General features: G+C 41.1%; 2 protein-coding genes across 3 annotated transcripts in view; both read left to right on the forward strand.

The window, feature by feature from the left end:
- The window catches only part of LOC119654727 (mitochondrial fission process protein 1-like), a 33781-nt gene extending 25881 nt beyond the window's left edge, over positions 1–7900 (forward strand). Inside the window, exon 4 of the mRNA XM_038060255.1 lies at positions 7768–7900. Coding sequence (XP_037916183.1) covers positions 7768–7900 — 133 coding nt within the window. The remainder of the gene's footprint in view (positions 1–7767) is intronic.
- A 274-nt stretch (positions 7901–8174) lies between these two features.
- On the forward strand, positions 8175–10123 carry LOC119654726 (mitochondrial fission process protein 1-like). 2 transcript variants are annotated; one of them, XM_038060253.1, is made up of 4 exons: positions 8175–8385; positions 8528–8665; positions 9513–9610; positions 9668–10123. In XM_038060253.1, exons 2-4 carry the CDS (start codon positions 8531–8533, stop codon positions 9813–9815), a joined length of 381 nt encoding a protein of 126 aa, XP_037916181.1. In that variant the 5' UTR covers positions 8175–8385; positions 8528–8530; the 3' UTR covers positions 9816–10123. The 2 variants fall into 2 exon arrangements, with proteins under 2 accessions (XP_037916181.1, XP_037916180.1); XM_038060252.1 differs by having other exon boundaries at positions 8181–8385; positions 8528–8655; positions 9668–9968.
- The last annotated feature ends 9621 nt before the right edge of the window (positions 10124–19744 follow it).

A 19744-nucleotide genomic window follows, 5' to 3' on the forward strand; every position in this document is an offset into this window, starting at 1 on the left:
CTCCTGGTCTTGATGTGGTCGATCTTATTGAATATTCGTTGCTTGAGCAAGATGCTGTCAGAGCCCATCTGGGCGTTCAAATCACTGATCATAATGTCACTCTTTTAAGGAGCGTCACCTCTGAACTGCGCGTAGTAGTTCATAGCAAGCATCTTTCATCTCTATATCACAAATGTCCATTAACGCGTAGTGGTGCACAATTGCTCCCTAATCTGGACCGAGAACTCGACGTCAAAATGATATTAGAAATTCTCTCCCAACTCATAACAGCGCACCTTGCAGTGGCTGTCAACGTCAGCTTGACACCAGATTCGTGCCTAGAACCGCCAGGCATTCCAAAATAAGGAAACAGTGCCGCATGAGAAAAGTACTCTCCATTTTTTACCTCTCTTAACCCCAGAATATATAGTCCCTAAAACAACAAACAATTTCAGTCAATTTCAAAAAGTTGGTGATATATTAAGTTTACTTAAGCAAATATTGGATTGGGGCATATTTTGAGGCCTAGATTTCATGTAGACGCATCGCCCTGATTTTCTTCAAATTTCAAACAGGAAAACCCCTTTTAATGAAAATTCCTTTTACTGACGATTATATGCCCAATGTGGTGGCAGTAGTATTTCCCTCACAGAAAGGAAACTGTCAAAATTTTAATCAGAGCGGGATGTTTACACTCTCGATTAATATGCATTCCGACACAAACTTACTCATAGCAAAGCATATTTGAGGCATGCATGCTGAAAGGAGTTTTGCCCCGCTTGGTAGAAGAGGTGTCGGCTGATTTTGCTACCGGAGCCCAATAACTGACCGGGGTAGTCATCATTATACCACCCAATAATGAATGGGGCATGCCTCACCCAGACTCCAGGGCGGCGAGAACAGAACTGATAGTTCTAAACACCGGATCCTCCCCAACCTTCGCGTCGGAAGCACTTCTCGGCAAACGACAATCAATACATTGCCTTCGAAACGATGGACACAAACTCTCACTGATGCGCCACCACAGCGATCTTTCTGTGGATGGAACGTCGCGAATGTGAACACCGGAAGGTTTGTCGAAACTGTTGGAACAAGTGGGGCCGCGCTTAAGGGTACTCCTGGGGGCGGTGGCACCGCAGCCGACACTGCCGTAAATTCAGTTATGAACCTGATAACGACGGCCTGCGAAGCGTCCATGCCCAGGAGCGCATCGAGACGTGGCCCACCTTCCATGGACAGTGGAAATCACAGAGTTGCGGAAAGAGTGTCACAGGCTACGCCGCTTAACACAAGAATCTGAGCGACCGAGAGGAGGCATGTACCATATTGACGGAGTAAAAATCAGCCAAAAGGAGACTGCGCAGCACAATAAATAAGAGCAAAGCTCGCTGCTGGCAGGATCTGGCCGACAAGACGAATGGGGACCCGTGTAGACTCTTTTGCAAAATGGTAACCCGAAAAATCGGGGCTCTACGGAAACCCTGTTCACTTAAGGCCGAGCAGATGGACCGCATTGTAAGGGCACTATTCCCTGCGCAACCCCGTATGGGATCATGACGTCGGGGCGGAGAGCGCGAAGGACTGTCCACTTTTCTCTATAAAAGAGTTGGAACAAGCAGTCTCCTCTAGAAAGCAAGGTTGGTATGGGGGTATTCCAACAGATGTATACAAACTGGTACAAACTGGTATGCCAACACTGGCCAGACCTACTGCTCGGCGCATTCAATGCTTACCTGAAAGAGGACACCTTCCCTGCTCGTTGGAAGATAGCGAGGCTTGCGCTGATCCACAAAAGGAAAGGAGACCCCGATTTGCCGTCCTCATACCGCCCACTATGTATGCTTGATACTGCTGGAAAGGTGCTCGAATAGCTCATCAGAAGTAGGCTTGCTGAAGCGATACGCGCTACCAGAGATTTATCTCCCCGGCAGTTTAGCTTTAGATTCACAGTTGATGCTGTCATGCAAGTCGTAGATGCCGTTCGACGAGCGGAGGCACATAGCCAAGGAACTCGACGGGCGGTGCTCCTCGTAACGCTTGACGTCAGAAACGCCTTTAATACCGTAAGATGGAAGCGGCAGTGATCTGCCCAGAACTGAGCGATTTAAATACCTCGGGTCAACGCTAGCAGCCAATGGAGAACTGCGTTATGAAATAGCTTCACGCATTAACGCAACCTGGATGAAGTGGCGTTCCACAACTGATATTCTTTGTGATCAACATATCAACGAACGTCTCAAATCTAAACTAAATTTAGCGGCAATGTCGTCCGTCTGCCGTTCTCTATAGTTCTGAGTGAGACAATGAACGGCGTCTTGCAGTAATGGAGACGAAGATGTTGCGTTGGATTATTGGCGTGACAAGTTTTGATCACATCGGAAATGAGGATATCCACGATCGTTATGGGGTTGGACCGATCGTGGGGAAATTGCGAGTGAAGGGTCTTCGATGGTATGGTGCGCAATTCGTGCTAACGAGAATTTACTTGCCAAGATTGGTCTGAACGTCGAAGTCGATGGTAAACGACCAAAAGGCAGGCCTAAACAACGGTGGCTTCATATGCGGGATGGGGATTTAAAAGCCTCGAGATTACATCCAAATCAGGCATTTGAAAGAGCTAAATGATGAAACCGATCACGACGAGCCGACCCCGCTTGTGAACGGGACAAAGGCTGAATAAAAAGAAAGAATGGAAAGACATTCTAAGCGCACTAGACAATACTTTCCATGTGCCGAACTATCTCTTACGGATATTGAAGGACTATCTGAGAAACCGCTCCCTGCTCTATGAAACGCTAGAGAGTCGGAGAAGGATTGGGGTCACGTCGGCGATAGCACTAGAATCTATCCTAGGGCCGGACCTCTGGAACGCTACCTATGATAGTCTACTTAAACTCGACATGTCAGAAGAGTCGCACCTGGTCGGTTGTGCGGATGATGTCGCAGCGCTTGTTGCTGGCGCACTGTCGAACAAACGCAAAGCAGACTCGGCATATTGATACGATGGGTAAGCGGATACCCATGGTTTCAACCTTGCACTGGAAAAAACCGAAGTAGTCATCCTATTTCATAGCTCAATTTTTAAGTGGGCATTGGAGGTTTTCAGTCTTACCTGCACAATATTGGAAAGGCGCGATCTCCGAGTGTGTGTGTGGACGACGCCCATCACATTTTTTTTTCTTGTGGAAGGTAGGATGTCGTCAGCAGCTCTATTTAAACACAGGCGATCTCTCTCCAGACAACATTTTCGAAGAGATGCTGAGGAGTGCTGACAAGTGGAGCCGTGTTGTCAATTACGTACGGGTCTTTCTCGTTGGTAAGAAGATTGAGCTCGACCGGTGAAGGAGCCGGATGGCAGGGGGTTCCTTGAACTGACAGTTCCCTTCCTCCTCTCCCATCTCGTTGGCGAAAGGATTTCCCTAATTTGAAGGCTCCATAAAGCGAGAGAGTTCAGGGACGAGCTCTCTGATGATGAGGAGGTGTTTAGTTGGTAGTCCGACGACGTATCAAACCGGGAGTCCAACACTCTATGCGTAAATACATTCCTCTACCCTACACCCAAAAAAAACCGCTCAATATGCCTTGCAGACACGACATGGAAAATGTCTCTTTACAACAGACTTTCTCCTTTTCTATTCTACTTCCACAAAACTCATTGTACGTTAGAAATCGTAGACGTAGTATTAAATCTAACTAGTGATGACCTCCAACAAATCTTAAACTGTAATGCATTAGACTTAAAAAAAAATACAATCAATTCGACCAATTTTTGGAAAATTAATCACTCAATGAATAAAGCGAATGTGTCTAATTAATTGATTAAGCTAATTGAGAGTTATCTCTCTGGATGATAATCGATTTAACGGATGAATATAATTTTCATGGAGGCACAACCTGACGTCTACATTAAAGCTGCAAAAAATCTAAAATCTATCCTTTGAGGACACCCAAAGACACTTCCTTTTAATCCCCTTTACTTGGCTATTTTATAGAGGGCGCCCAAGATGGCACATCAAAAAGTGCTTTATCACATGGCCAACAATTAATCTCAAAAATAGCAAGTCTGAGACAGAAAATTGAAACTGGGTTTCAAAGTGTAAGGTCCTGACAATTCACTACCAGAACCACCACATCGAAAAAAGAAAAATCGGCCCTTTTTCAGTAGTTTTTTGGCGGTCAAATTTTTTTCTCGATTTTTTGGCTCAATTGTGGTGAATTGTCATGTAGGATATAATAAATAAAACGCACTAAAATGTATCAAAATTGTTTGTGAAGACCCCGAGATTAACTAGCGGCCAGTTCAAATAAGTTCATTTCTAGAAAAAAAGCACTTAAAACGTTTTGATGTTTTATTTATCGAATATCTTTGGAATCGAGGTTTATCACTCACAATTAGTTAATCTGCTATCTCTATGCCATATAGTAAAAGTAAGTTTTTGGGTATATAAGCCAATTAATAGAGGGGATACACAATCGAAGCCATTAGACTGCAACAGTAGTTGCGGACAGCCAAAAACGCGTTCAAATTTAAAACCGTTTAACACTACTTTTATGTCCGAACTTTTTCAAAATATTTTAAGTGGTCATTTTTGCAGGTGTAAGGAATTGAAAAATGAGGTCATTTTTGAAAGTGTAACAAGTTGGAAAATGCAAAGAAAAAACAAAAAATCTTTTCTGTTTTTGATTTTTAAGTACAGATACTAGTAGTCTACATTACAAATAAAAATATCTGGATTTGGCAACTTTCCCAGCAGCTGGGAACTGTACGGCAGACCCATAGGTCTGGCATCCTATTCAAGCTACAATACCAATTGAACGAATGTAAAAATGTAAAAAGAATATTTTTTTACATTGAACACACAAACATGCCACATCATTCAATCTAAGGAGATAAACCCCAAAGATTAAATCTAAACTAAATGTTTATTTGAGAGAACAATACATATTAAGATTAAAAAACATCAGATTAACCTAAAATCAAAAAACTTGCAATTAATTGCGGTCCTAAAAATTAAGACAATATTGAAACAACGTGAAAGACGCTCTGCCCCTACTTGAATAAAATAGTTGCAATTCCGTGAGAAAAAAAGAACATCTCACTCACACAGCTACCGACAATTGCGTGCATCAAAGAAAATCAAATCGAGAATATAATCCACAAAGCGTCCTGTGCAAACCTTGGGGTCACCTAGCTTGGTAAGCAGTTCATGAACCGAGATACTTGCCTTTGGAATGTTGATGTCGAAATGAAGGTCCGTAAAAAAAAACACTTCTTCTATAAAACGCCACCAACGCAGACGGAAAATCGAACACTTCTGTTGTGTTAATACCAAAACGGTGCTTTGTTTACTGACTAACAGGCTGACCTTACACGATCAAGATTTCAACAGTGTACCATAAGTCAGAAGGAGTGGTGGCGACATGTTGGATGCATTTAAAGATCCGAACCATTCAAAAGTCATCTTTCGATTAAAAACACAATGACAACTGCACTATACTCAACTTAGGCTGACAGATTTTATTTAAAAATTTCAATTTCCATCAGTCGTTTGTCGTTCCGAATGAATTTGTACATTATAATTTTTTAATTAATTTATCAATTAAGTTGACCGCTTTGTTTGCCATGACGGGCGGTCCATACTTTTTCATTTTTTCTATTGACATCGGAAAAACAATTTTTCCAATGGCATGCCCAAGGCAATTCTTAAAACTGAGTACATTAGTTCCGTCACAGCACTCCGTGCCCAGCTAACACCTAGGAGTTTCGGCGAGAGAACCCGCGGCGGGCTATTCGGCTGCGTCTGACTGACGAACGTCAAAACGTACGGTGTTCACGCTTCCTTCCAGTACTGTCTGCCTCCAGGAAGAAAAGCTTTATTCTTCCTAAAGAAGCCGTCTCGTCTCCAGGCTCGAGAATCTTAGAGCGACTCTCGTTGGGTGGTTGCAACGGCACACCGAATAGTACCAACCCCCACCAGAACATGAGTGCAGAGTTCACACTCCATAGTGGACCGGCTTCATTCTGAGAACGGCATCCCGTAGAAGTCGTAACACTCTCTGACCCAAAAACTCACGTTCTTGTTCATGAACGACCAGAAATATTTGCTGGTGACTAACCGGTTTGTTGTCCGAATGCAGGAATGCAAAAGATCGTGCACCGAGCGAAACACTTTCTTATGAAAAGCGGCCGGAATATATGGCCTTCGTCCCTTTTCGGAGATTTCACAGTAGATAGAGGAAGATGAGCCAAAGATGGGGAATGTTGAACTCAGAGATCCGAGACAAAGCGTCAGCGACTAAATTGCCTTTACCAGACACATGTTGAAAGTCCGATGTAAACTAGATAATGTAGGCTAAATGACGAATTGGCGGGCTTCTCTCTTAAGGTAAACGTAAGAGGTTTACAGTCCGTAAACACGGTGAATGGCCTGAATTCAAGGGAAAAATAGAAGTACTTGATACTCAAATACGTGACTAGTAATTCACGATCGTTGGCGCTGCAATGTCGTTAAGTGGGATTCAACTGTTTTGAGAGAAAACCAAACGATTGCCATCTTTAGTTCATCATTTGGTAAAGAGCAGCAGCTACTGCAATTTCTGAGACATCGAAGAACATGTCTAGGGGTTCATCTTATTGAGGGAATGCCAAAAGTTAGCGTTTACCAGCTGTTGTTTGGCTCCGTCGGTTCTTTGCACCTTAAGCATGGTGGTTAGCGGCTTTGGGCAGGAAAATGTTACCTTATCCAAGAACCTTCTAAAGTCTTTGACCATCTTATGCAGTAGAAAGCTCACGATGGCTTACACTTTATCAGCGCTGAATTGTATGCAGTCAAGGGTGATGGAATGGGCTAGAAATTTCACCTGCTACTGGAGAAATCTTCACGTTTTAACGTTAATAACTAGGATATCATTAAAGAGACGTTGGAAAATACACTTGATGTGCCGAATGTTCGACTCGATACGCCCAGAATGTCACCCAAGTAAAAGAAAAAGAAGTCAAAATTTCGTAGTTATCCATGTGAATTCGAAAACTCCGAAAGATGTGCATGTTGTTGCCTTTAAGCTTCTGGGGTGGTAAATGAGGCAACTTCAAAAGAAAATGGGAAGCCAGTAGTGTTGATGTGGTGCTGAACATCATTCTTAATTGGCACAGAGAGACTAAGCTCAGAACATATGTTGCAATATTTCTGAAGAAGTACACGAATACGTGGGAGCAGCGACTTCAAAAACAATAGAAACAATGCTGGATTCGGATTTCATACAAAACCTTAAAAAGAAATTTATTTTGAATTATACATTCTATTAAAGTAATATATAAAGTCCTTTTCACCATTATATTAATATGGTACACAGTCTGCTCCGCTACGAATAATGGCTTCCCATTTTTCCTCGGTATTTTAAATTAGATTTTTTAGATGATCATGACTTAGCTGTCTCGTTTCATCGTCACTTCCAGTGCCTTTTATTATAGTATTTTCCCTTTCAGTGTCAGGATGGCTCAAGTGGTTAGAGCGCTGGGATGTCGTAGCGGAACGTTTTAGTGTACCATTACGACCTTAAAGGAAGTGCTGTAACACACTTCATAAGTTCATTCTAGAAGTACAAAATTTGGCATTATCAATGCCACTCACTGCATGTAAAGGGACCATTTCGGAGTAAATAGGGTTTGACAGACAAAGACACGGATAGACAGACAGAAGATTGACATGAATCAGATGAATCAGAAGGCAGCAGGCCGACTCTTTTGTTATCCCATGCCATGTAGATTTTTTAAGGTATTCTTGACAGGCGCAATTACCCAGCCAATCCCATCAAGAACTGTGGAAATCGATGGTATGATCATATAAATTGCGATAATGAGAACTCACTAGCTAAAATGGATCTGAACATCCAAGTGGATGGGACACCACCCAAAAACTAGCCAAAACAACGATGACTTAACGCACCAAATGATTTGAAAGCCACTCGGCTCCCCCGCTCCAAGTCTATGACCGAGAAAAGTGACGAACCCGATTTAGACGAGTCGATCCCGCTGCCGTGAATCTTCCTTTAATTGTAAAATTCACTGACTTAAGAGTGAAGAAAAATTAGGATAGTTTTCATTCTTTTAGCCCACAATAAATTAAAGGATTTTATAAACTAAAACCAAAAAACTAACACATGGTAATTTTTGCGTCGAGGTCATTGGAATTCATGACTGCCTAGCCATTTACGTCAACGACAGCCGTCGTTTGTCCGTCAGTCAAATTTTATTTTCTACATCCAATTTATTGAAATGTTGTTTAAAATTGCTTGACTGTAGAAACAATCTTTATTACGATTCTTTTTAAAAAGAAATTCTAAACATGAAAAGTAATCCTGTAACAGAAAAGGATCCATTTCGGAATTCTATTTTACGACTCCTGGGTAAGCCTTTTCAAAATGTCTACTTAGACGTATCACATCATACTCAAAATTGTAATTACTCATTGGAATCAATAGGAAGAGAAAAAAATATTTTGGACAAAATTGGATGGTTTACTCATTTTATATCGAATTTGCTTCACAGGATATGCGGGGATTGCGGCTCAATTATTCAGTTACACTTTGTCAAGAAGGACAGTGGGAATCTCCCAGACCATATCGACGTCTTATGTTCTATCCGATATTGCCACGAAGACCCTCAATGGATATAGAGTACGAACAGGTTTCACGATTTGATAACAATAATAACTCAACAAATGATCCCTTGGTCATCCCAGATTAGTATTTTAACTCTTTTGAATTGACATTCTGATTTGAACCAATTTCATAACATAAAAAGTCAACCAATTGAAAAATAAGACAGTTACTGTAGTACACTTTGAAGTCAATTATCTCGAAAACCATACGATATTTTTAAATGAGTTATGAAGAAAGAAACAATAACCCTTTATGGTCATTTTGAATTGAATTTTGACGCAAAGATATAGTAACAGATTTTCCTAAAACCGTTCGTAACTTTCTTCGCAGAATTTGATTAAGGATCTATGCTCCATAGAAGAAGCCATCGCCTTCCCAAAGAAACATTGACAAAATGAGTTGAAATTGCTCAAAAGTTGTCCTGCTTTTTTTGACAAATTTCACCTTCTGTGAATAGTCTTCTTAGTTTGATCATTACGCTTAGTTTGGTCATTACCAGGGTCGCTAAGGAATAGGTCCTTTATAAGGTCAAAGAGACTTTTGCTCAGCCACCTCGGGGTCCGGATTTTAATCCGATAGAACACTTATGGGCACGCCACGGAAAGGGGCTACGCAAAAGACAGGCAAAAGGCAAAAAGTTGAGGAAGCACGTAAAGGACATCTGAAGGTCTATTCCTGCAGAGGTTACCAATTTTTTTTTTTTTTTGTGACTGCGCAAAACGCTCAGATTTATTTTTCTGTTTAAAATAAAACTAAACAAATCATAATAAAAAAAGTGTATTGTAGTAACTGCCCATTGGTTGACTGTACATATTTTAAAATCAACATAGATGCATACATATGTAGATCGTAACTGTGACTATCTTTTTCAGGGAAATCAGCAAACAGGCGGTTGTCTGATGGCATTCATTGACGCAGCCGTGTGGCAAACGTTTGCTACCTATATGATACCACGTTTTGCAGTGACTGGGTAACCATTTCATTTACAGTTGTATTCGTCTTGGAAATTAGAATGTTCTAATTTCAGAGTAACGCGACTTTCCCGAGAAATACTAACACCGACCTCTCACAGTCACACTCCGCCTTTGATTGGTCTTTTCACTATTTTAGTGTTGTCAAAACCTATAGACAATACTGTTGATCTCTTTCTTGATAGTACACTCAGGAAACTGTAGGTAATATCATTTCCTACGCTTGGACAGATAATGAATTTTTACAAATTATTAATCACAGATATCTAAATAGATCCCTTCGCTTTTATTTAAGTATCAAAATCGTTTGTAAGTTTGTAAAACAAAGTCAAAATTAAGTTTTTACCAAAACATGAATTTGATTTTTTTTCATTTCGTATTTATTTCTGAAAGTCTATCCAGAGACATATGACTTAGCGGCGATATATTAAATTATAATAATAAATATTGTATTAAGGTGAGGGCATTTTCTCACAAACATTTTTATTGAATAAATTTAAAATCTAAAATTACGAGGAAAATAATTAACTTACGACATGACATCTGTTTGCTCTCTTGGGCCTTGGCTGAATTGGGCAGTAAACCCTATAGAAGCATGATAGCGTCACACGCTCAGATTATCACCGCGACAGCATATGAATTCCTAATGGAGAATCCTAACGCCATATACATACCTTCTTCATGAACTTTACGAAATTTAGTTTTAAACTGGTAAAACAGAATTAATCTTGAAGTGGGGCGCCAGGATATTTCTCCGAGAGATGGCCTCATCGAGATATTTACATTCAACAATTCTTTTCAACTTCCGATCAGTTAGTTCAACAAAATACTTGAAAAAAGTTTGTTGTTTATTTACCCTTAACAATAAATAGTCATTTTATATTCAAAAGATACATATATATTTGCTAAGGTTTTGTGTGAAAAAAATCGATTAAGTGCCTGCCTATGCATCTGTCTGGCTGTCCCACCCAATTTGCTCGGAAACGCTTGAACTTATTGTCACGAAATTTGGTAGTGTAATCTATGTATTCCTTATACAGAGCATGTTGAGTTTAAAGGAGATTCTCCATAAATTCGAACAGGCGATATCAAATTTTCTTTCACAGAAGATGGCTGTGCGGAATATCAAATAAAAGAATGCGCTTTCGAACCTGATCTTATTTATGATACTGAGTGAAACATAAGGCAGTGTGGGTGCAAAATGTGAGCTCCCAAAAGTGAAACAGGTCTCATTCTCAGAATCTATCCAACCGAAAAATCTGGAAAAAAATCAGTGATGCATCTGAACAAAATCTAGGCCTCAAAATACATCACATTCCGATATCTGCTGAAATAAACTAAATTGGCACGTTACCATATTTTCGAAATTTACCCGAAAAAACCGTCTTGAACAGTACTAAATTTCGCATATGAAAGTAGTAATATAATAATTCTGAAAAGTTTGAAGGCGACTCGTTACTAACATAGTTACAGAAGTTCAAAGTATTGTATCTCATGTGAATTTATTTCACTCTAAGACGTGCACTTACTCACAATAGCAAGTATGCATGCCAGAAGTGTGGATTATTACTGAGGCAAATGTTAATAAAACAATTTGTCATCCCAACATAAAAAAGTAATTCATTCAAATAAGAATTAACAATTCAATGCTAATCAGAAAAAATCTTATCAAAAATTAAAATCAAATATATTGAAGGAAAATTGGGTAAGGCACAAAGAAAAGTTAAAGATGAATAAATAACAAGTCGAGAAACCGGAAGCTAAACGCTTCAGGTATGAAAGGTTTTGTGTATTTCTTTTATGAAGACATTTGAGTGCGCATTTGTCCCATTAGCATGTAGCACGTATTTTGTGAAAATGTCCACTTTCAAGTGATATTGACATTCATAGTCTTGAATTTGCAGAGAAGCGACAGTTTTGACCTAGTATAACTTTGTTAGTAATAGTGCGATTTTCACGAAATTTAGTAGGATTATGCTCTATACTGTAGCCTATATTGTTGCAAAATTGCGTGGTTCTAGGGTGAACTTAAGGGGGGTCTCCTGCCAATTACCAAAAATTATGGTAATATACTATTATTAACTTTATTTGAACAGCTATTGGTATGGAGGGTATTTCGGAGCCTAAGCACCATATAGTGGCAGACCCCTGATTTTTTTCAGATTTTTCGGTTTGGTAGTTTCTGAGAATGGGTTCGTTAAAAAAATGATCACTTTCACTTGTGTTTACACAAAACCTTAAATAAAGGTATCTTTTTTCGTTTTACCAGCCTTTGTCCGGGTGGACGTTGGCAATGTCAGACCAATCTTTCGGCTTTTATAGAAAACGTGTCCTTTTTAATTTAGTGGCCATAAATGTTCTAGGTGCTTCATATCGGGACTCTGTAGTGGTGCTTTTAGTTCCTTCGGACTATTCTGACGTAGTCATTTTTGACCAAGCTTTGCAATATCCTTCGGGTCATTATCTGGTTGGAAGGCCCTTCGATACCCAGTTGTCTGGCACATTGATGGGAATGCTCCTTTAGAATATATAGATACGAATGCTGGTTCATGATATCGTTGATTATGTGTATATTTTCAACTCATTCTGCTGCCATGCGCCCAAACTGTCAAAACATACCCACCACCTTACTTATCACACTCTTGCATATTTGTTTGTTTGCAGCTCGCTGCTATTTTTTCTCCACACTTTTCCACGGTCACCTGGCTTAAATATGTTTGCCTGTTTTTAGTTGGGGAAAATGAATGTTTTCTAAAAGTCCTAGCAAAATCCCCCCCGCCATTCTCCTTTTGCGAAGGTTAGGCTCTTTGTATGCTTCTTTGAATTTACAAAAGGCTTCTCGCACACATTATAACCACGGTATCCAGCATTGTATACCAAACGTCGAATTGTTTGAGCATTATCCTCGTTTCCAGTTTCTTAGGACACTTCTGTAAGGACTGCTTTAAGTTTTTCGAACAATTATGCCCTTTTCACACAATTGCCCGCAAATTTGCTCGAACTTTTGTACTCTTATATAACTTTCTGCAGAGTAAAGTGACTTTTATTCATTATTTTTCTTACTACTACTTACTTCTTTCTTGCTTTTTGTCTCTAAAATATAAAATGTTAGTCAGCTTGTTTGTTTTTTGTCTCTAAAATGTTTAATTTGGTTTGAAAAAATAAAACACTTCAATTAGATAAACTCCACCTTAAATAGTCGCTTCAACCGTCAAACGGACTGCATACAAACGTTTATGTTTATTTGCGCCATTTTGCAATAATCAGGTTGTAACTTCTAAAGGGTTCAGCAAATATCGTTAATATTTTCTTTTTCTACCAGCACATAGTTAACCTAATTCATCATTCATATCATATCATTTTTGTATGATTAGAATTATAAGAAAAGTTTAAAGGAGCTCTGTATACTTATTTTTATGAGTAACTGAATATGACGTCATCTTCATATAATCATATAAACTGAACTCATATAAACGGCAAGGTCCATAGGGACATTTTGGTTTTCTTTTTTTAGCTTATTTATATATCACTATCAATTACTCCACACAGTCATATATACAAATGTATGTACATATATGCTAATGAAGTTCGCGGGTAGTGTCCAATGAGAGGGACGTTAGTAGCAGGTTTATTCGATTTACTTACATTCATATATGTGTGCTTCTATGCATGGAATAAAGCAGTGAATAGTGTTCAGACGCGGTTGATGAATTTATTTATTTATTTAAACCAAACGGCATATACAGCAGTTATAACACATATGCAGTAAATGATAATATAATAATATATAAATTCGCGCACATGGCTGTGCAGCGAGTCGCTGGCCATCATCAGGGTGCGTGTTCGGCTTGAGGTCATCACGGAAACTCTTGACCAAGAGTCGATGAGGGTAGAGGCGGTGGCACCAACAACACCAAGTCGTACTGCAGGCAACAGTTTACTCGGTGGAACAATCTTCTCCACCGTCCAGCTGAGGTCTCCGCTGAGGTTCGAATTCCAAAAAGTGTGTATAGAATTCTCGGAAATAAATCCTTTCCTTCCAAGAATTCCCAGGCTCCATGCATGTCCAGCAACTCCGAGAATTCTATTTCAAATGAATGATGAGATTCCATTCCGACTGTGTGCTGATATGCCGCCGCTGCAATTACAATCACGTTTGTATTGTGATGCTGTTACGACTGTCAGATTGCAGGGTCAGAAGATTCGCTTTCGCGTTTGAGTGACCAAAGAGATCCACCATGAAAAATTGGTTTGGAACGTCGGCGTGACTCACTAAAGCAGGAGATTGATAGACTGATTTAAATCAGCTCTGGCAATGCCAACAGACGGATGAGAAATAAAGTGCAGAGCATTTACAGAAACTATGCCATCCCCAGTGAAACACCCGTAGTTGGAATTCTGGACACACTAAAGCAGAAATTTTCTATCGTATGCAATCGGTTACGACGGTATGGCTAAAGTTACTCCAGGTGTACCCAGAATGCAACATACGTGAGGAACCAGCGGAGCTTTTCCAAATCTCTCAACGAATCCCACGGAGCGTCCAACCAATACAGTTTTCGGTGACGAAAGCGAAATAGATAGTATTGGGGTGGACTTTGGGAGTTACCTGCCCAGCATGGTGAGTGGATCACCGCCGAAGGCACCCGCCATGCCAATACGCTTGGAATGAATTTTGCGGATGTTAAGGAAAAAGAAGTTCGACAAGTCATAAACAGCTCGAAGAACTGGAGGGGCCCAGGTCTGGATCAGGTGCAAAAATTTCAGTCGATTGACACACAACACAGATCAGGTCATTCGTCAGCCGGAGGAATTTCCATCTTTGCTAACTGCGGGGATTATCTACCTTATCCCTAAGAAGGACGGGGTGCAGGACCCCGCAGACACAAGACCGATTATTTGCTTACCAACCCTCTACAACCCTCTACAAATTCATCACGTCCATTATTAGTGGAAGGGGCAATGCGCACCTCAAGACCAATAACATTCTGTCCGAGGAGCAAAAGGGCTGCCGAGTTGGTTCAAGGGGTTGCAAAAAGCAACTCATCATCGACTCGGTAGTTGTAAGACAAGCAACTAGAGACCAAAGAAACCTCTTTAATTGCTATATCGATTATGCCAAGGCGTTCGCTAGCGTCTCGCATACCTGGCTAATCGATGTCCTACATCAGTGTAGCATTGATCCGAAACTAATAAAGTTTTTGACGACAGTCATGGAAGGGTGGCATACCACCTTATCGGCGCGTACATCAGAGGGTGCTAATACCCCAGAGCCGAACCATATACGGAGGGGCATCTTCCAGGAGGATTCATTGAGTCCCCTTTGGTTTTGTATGGCACTGAACCTCCTCTCATGGCTACTGAATGATTCTAGAGATCATGGTTTTGCAATAAAGTATGGCCTACGTGCCAAACGTGAGCTGACATACTTGGTGTACTTGACATCAATCTGTATGCTGGTACTGACGACAACGTTAGAAATCTGTTGCGAATAATAGACATGTTCAGCCGAGATATTTGGATGGAATTTGGATTAGACAAGTGTCTAGTCCAAACCATCCGCAAAGGTCATCACGAGCCGCATGCCGGCATTTGTGACACCCAAGCTATGACCGAGACAGACTTCAACAAATACCTAGGAATTCTGCAAGAAACCCATGCTGAAGTCGGTGGTCTGAAGAATGCTCCGCTATCCGAATTCCTGGGACGTGTAAAACTGGAACTGAAATCGCGTCTCTCACTGGCTTATGCATTCGGAATATTGCCGTGGACGAAAACCGACCTGGAAAACATCCAGCGGCGGTTACGGACATTTATGCCCAAATTCCGAATGCATCATCCAAACTGTGTCGTGGAGCGGATGAACCTACTTCGTGACATCGGAGCAAGAGACATGGTTTATGTGGCTGCAAAGAGCAAATGATCCACTGTCAAGCGGCGGTTTGTAAGGCAGACTGCGGGTTGACTTCACTTAACTTGAAAGATCGATCTTTTAATTCTCTGAGTGAGGTGAAGTCGGACCAAGAAGAAGAATGGAAGTCGAAAGCAATGCAGCTCCTCGAAGCGGCCACTGATACCTACCTACCTACCCTTTCGTCATTCTTATTTGTTCATCATTTAATTTAGTACTGCTAGGACCGCTAGAACAACACAGAAAATCTCTATTGCACAAAAGGATAACTGTGATGTAGATTTAAGTTTCACTCTTCCATAATCTTTCGCCAAGTTGATTATCCAACCTCCCTTAAACAACGGAGACACTGTAGTTTTTGTATCCCGATTCCTGGAAACCGCTTACTTACTCCCATAAACGGTCTGTACTGCCAAGCCCTTCTACTGTAAACAATTTATTCATTTCCTCCGCTATCCTAGTTTATTGTTCTGGGTATTGTTCCCACAGTTTTCTTGTTCACGGGTAGATGTTTTCTCACATTTACGCCATATGCTTATAATCATATGAATGAACTGAATTATTCACACAGACGGACTGTGCCTGTGCCAGATGAGAGAACAAGATCAACTTTTACAGATGCTTTGCAAGAGCTAGTTGGCTAATAGAAGAATTCCAAACAATGGCAGACAATGTGGCGACAGACGTAAGCACTAGAGATCCACTGTTGCCGCAGAAAAGTTACCAGCAGAAAAAGCTCACCACGCTACTGGTGAAATGGGGAAATAAAGACGCTGAGGTCAAAGTACCTGCAAGTAATAGGAAGCGTCCAACGTTCAACGAAAAGATTGGACTTGCAGGAGCTGCTCTCCACATTCAAACAATTGAGACATGATTCGCGGAAAACCATCCAATAAAACAAAAACAGAAGCCTTAAAAATCTCTGCAACGAATCTGACGTAAACCCCTGGTGCACACCCCATAGAGTGGTAATATCTAAAATAAAAGGGAGGAAATCACCGCAAGTAACTTGTCCGACAATCTGACATCGATAGTGAAGAAACTGTCCCCGCAAAAATCGAACACAATTGTCAAACCAATCGGTGCACTTGGTTGAGAGACCATACCGCTCCAGGCATGCAAAAAATAAAGAACTGGAAAGCACCGGGACCTGATGGTATTCCCAATAAAGCAGTGAAAGCGGCCACCCACGCGAGACCGAACATATTTAGCAGCATTGCAAAAATGACTCAACGAAAAGATATTCCCTAAAAAATGGAAACAGCAGCGTTTGATTTTGTTGCCAAAAGGAAATAAACAACCTGGCGATCCGTCGTCATATCGCCCAATAGGCCATATAGATACTGGAAGGAATAATTGCCACAAGATTGCGCGAGATAGCTGACAATGAAAGGGCTCTTTCCGATATGCAATTTGAATTCACGAAAGGTCGCTCCTCCGTCGATGCAATAAAGATGGTGATAAACACCGCTGCCAATGCCATAGAAGGTGAGAGATCGCGATGTGGGTCATAAGTGTACTACACAGTGGTCATATTGTACATGAAGAATGCTTTCAACTCAGCAAACTGGTCGGCCATCAAAACGTCCCTCATCCGAATAAACACTCCACGCTACCTGCGAAACATAGTGTCTAACCAATTTATAGACAGGAGCTAAGGTACGAGACCCACCAAGGCACAAATTGCTACCGTGTCTTAGCTAAAGTCCCTCAGGGGTCGGTACTGGGCCCACTTTTGTGGAGCATCATGTATGATGGAGTGTTTCGCCTGCAGGTTTCGCCGACCATATTGCTGCGGTTGTAGCAGCACATTCACGAGATTGAGGCAGCAACCAATGAAGCGATCTGGAAGATTAAGGGTTAGCCGGAAACTGCCGGACTAGTGCCCGCAGATCACAAAACAAAAGCCGTATTGATAACAAGCGGGAAGTCCCTGGAATACTTCAAAATTTGAGTTGGAAGCCTATAGACTATGAGAAGCAAGGAAGCGGTAAAATATGCGCGGTGACGCTCGACAATAGACTCAAATTCAAAGCACATGTGGATTACGTCGAAAAAAGGCAGCACTGTTCCAGGAAACACTCTCGCGAATCCTGCCAAATGTTAGCGGACCCAAATACGTCAGTAGAGATTTGCTATCTAGAGTCATTACCTCAGTCTTGGTCTATACCGCTTCTGTATGGACTGCAGCATTGACGACTAAGGAAATCAGGAGAAGCCTATTGCGCTCGTACAGATTATGTGCTCTGAGAGTGATTTGCGACTTTCGAACGATATCAGACGACGCGGCGTTAGTTATAGTCGAGCTGTTGCCGGTAGACATCTTGGCTGAAGAGATGCCATGAATCTACATCAGGAGAACGACAACCCAAGCCACTGTGCAACAATCAAGGGCGAGGAAGGACATCATTAATGGGTAGATGGCATACTCGATGTGATAGCTCAACGAAAGGCCGATGGACGCAAAAGCAGATTCCAATCATCCCTATATGGGTTAATCGTCACTACGGACCCTGTAGTAACTAGTTTAAGCAGTTTCTATCTGATCACGGTGGGTACCGCATACCCAACCTGCCCAGGTGAGGGGAAGACGCAAAGCATGCAATATTGTGTAGCGGAAAGGCGAACGAACAGCCATACAGAAATAACAGCATAATTGGTAATCGGCCCCGTAAAGTAATATCTAACGACAGTTCCACGGGGTGAACGGTTGAAAGATGCACGGGTGTACGTAGGCGTGGATTTACGTCCACGACACGTGCACGTCAGCGATTTCTGCTGATGTCTTTGAAAGATTCCACATCCTGGCTTGACCAAAAAAAAGATGAAAGATCTGGCTCACTGCTGACACTTGGATTTGTTGTGCGACTTTCCTCCAACCCTCCAGTGGTGGGGCAAGACCTGTGAGATTTATAAATGAAAACAAAAACACTTGAAATAGACAAAATTTTATTCATAAAGTGACAAAATATGTACTAATCTGCTTTGGCACATTAAAGAAAAATGATAAAGAAAGGATTCAAATTAATTCAAAATTCAAATTAAAGAAAAAGAAATTTGCTGCTTTTAGCTTGTTGAAATCCTTAATAATTAATGCTATATCTAATTCAATAGGTAAAACTTGCAAAGTCGAAAGTCTACCCTGGCCCATTGTATTTCTTAAATAATTTTTTATTAATTTTAATTCTGAAAAGCGGAGGCATTACTTACTGGTGGTGTCAACAAAATTCGAATGACAACATAGTTACTTGGGTAAATTTCTTTCAAGTTATTTTCAGTGATGCATTGGAGAAGATCTTTTACATTTTTAATATAGTTGGATAAGTTTGGGATCATAGTTTGTAATTCTTCATATAATTCGTAAGATTGGAAGTCACTGCTTTCACCTACTTACAGGACTTCGTGTGGTAGATCTTGACACTTTTTCCATATTTGCTCTTTTGAAATATTTGTTAAGCTGCTGCTAGGCATAGAGAAAACCAAAATTTTCAAAATGTTGATTTAAAGCCAAAAATGTTGAATCCATATTGCTTACCAAAGTATCTATCATGGCGTTGAAAAACATTTGCCTCAAAGCGGCTTTTGGTAGACTGTATAGGTTGACCGATTGCCTTCATTTGTTTATTTGTGTGTGTGGTGGGAGAGAAGCTATAGCTTTTGAGCACTCACGCCGTGGTTGCCCCCCGTGGCACCCCCATCTAACGTTATATTTGTTAAGGTATCGCAGAATTTCTGTTAGTGGTGTGATCCCCGCAACTGGAGAGCATCGGCACCGAAGTTCTGATGTCTGATGCGTCTATAGGCGGGGCAATGCGGAAATGTTCCGTGGATTCCATTTCTTCATTACAGGATGGACAAGCACCATCTGGAACAATTCCTATTTTGAACATATGTCCAGCTAGTGAATTATGGCCTGCCAGAATGCCCACAATACTCCTGAAAGTCATCCTGCTTTTCGACAAGATAAACTTTGCGGTACGCTTAACGCCCTCAACGCAGCCTAGCTTTCACTGAAGATTGCGATGCGCCTGCCCTTCAACCGCTCGTCAATCACCCAGTTTGCTACTCTTAGGATCGATATATTTCGGCTTGAAATGCCGTTGCATATTGTCCCAAAAAAAAAACCCACTTCTCGTTTCTATTCGGGAGGTAGGCTCCGGTTCCAGAGCCCTGTTCTGTTTTTGAGCCATCGGTGTGGAAGACTTCCGTATATCCGCCCCCC

The sequence above is a fragment of the Hermetia illucens genome, chromosome 4 (assembly GCF_905115235.1).
Source record: "Hermetia illucens chromosome 4, iHerIll2.2.curated.20191125, whole genome shotgun sequence".
In the NCBI taxonomy this organism is placed as follows: Eukaryota; Metazoa; Arthropoda; class Insecta; order Diptera; family Stratiomyidae; genus Hermetia; species Hermetia illucens.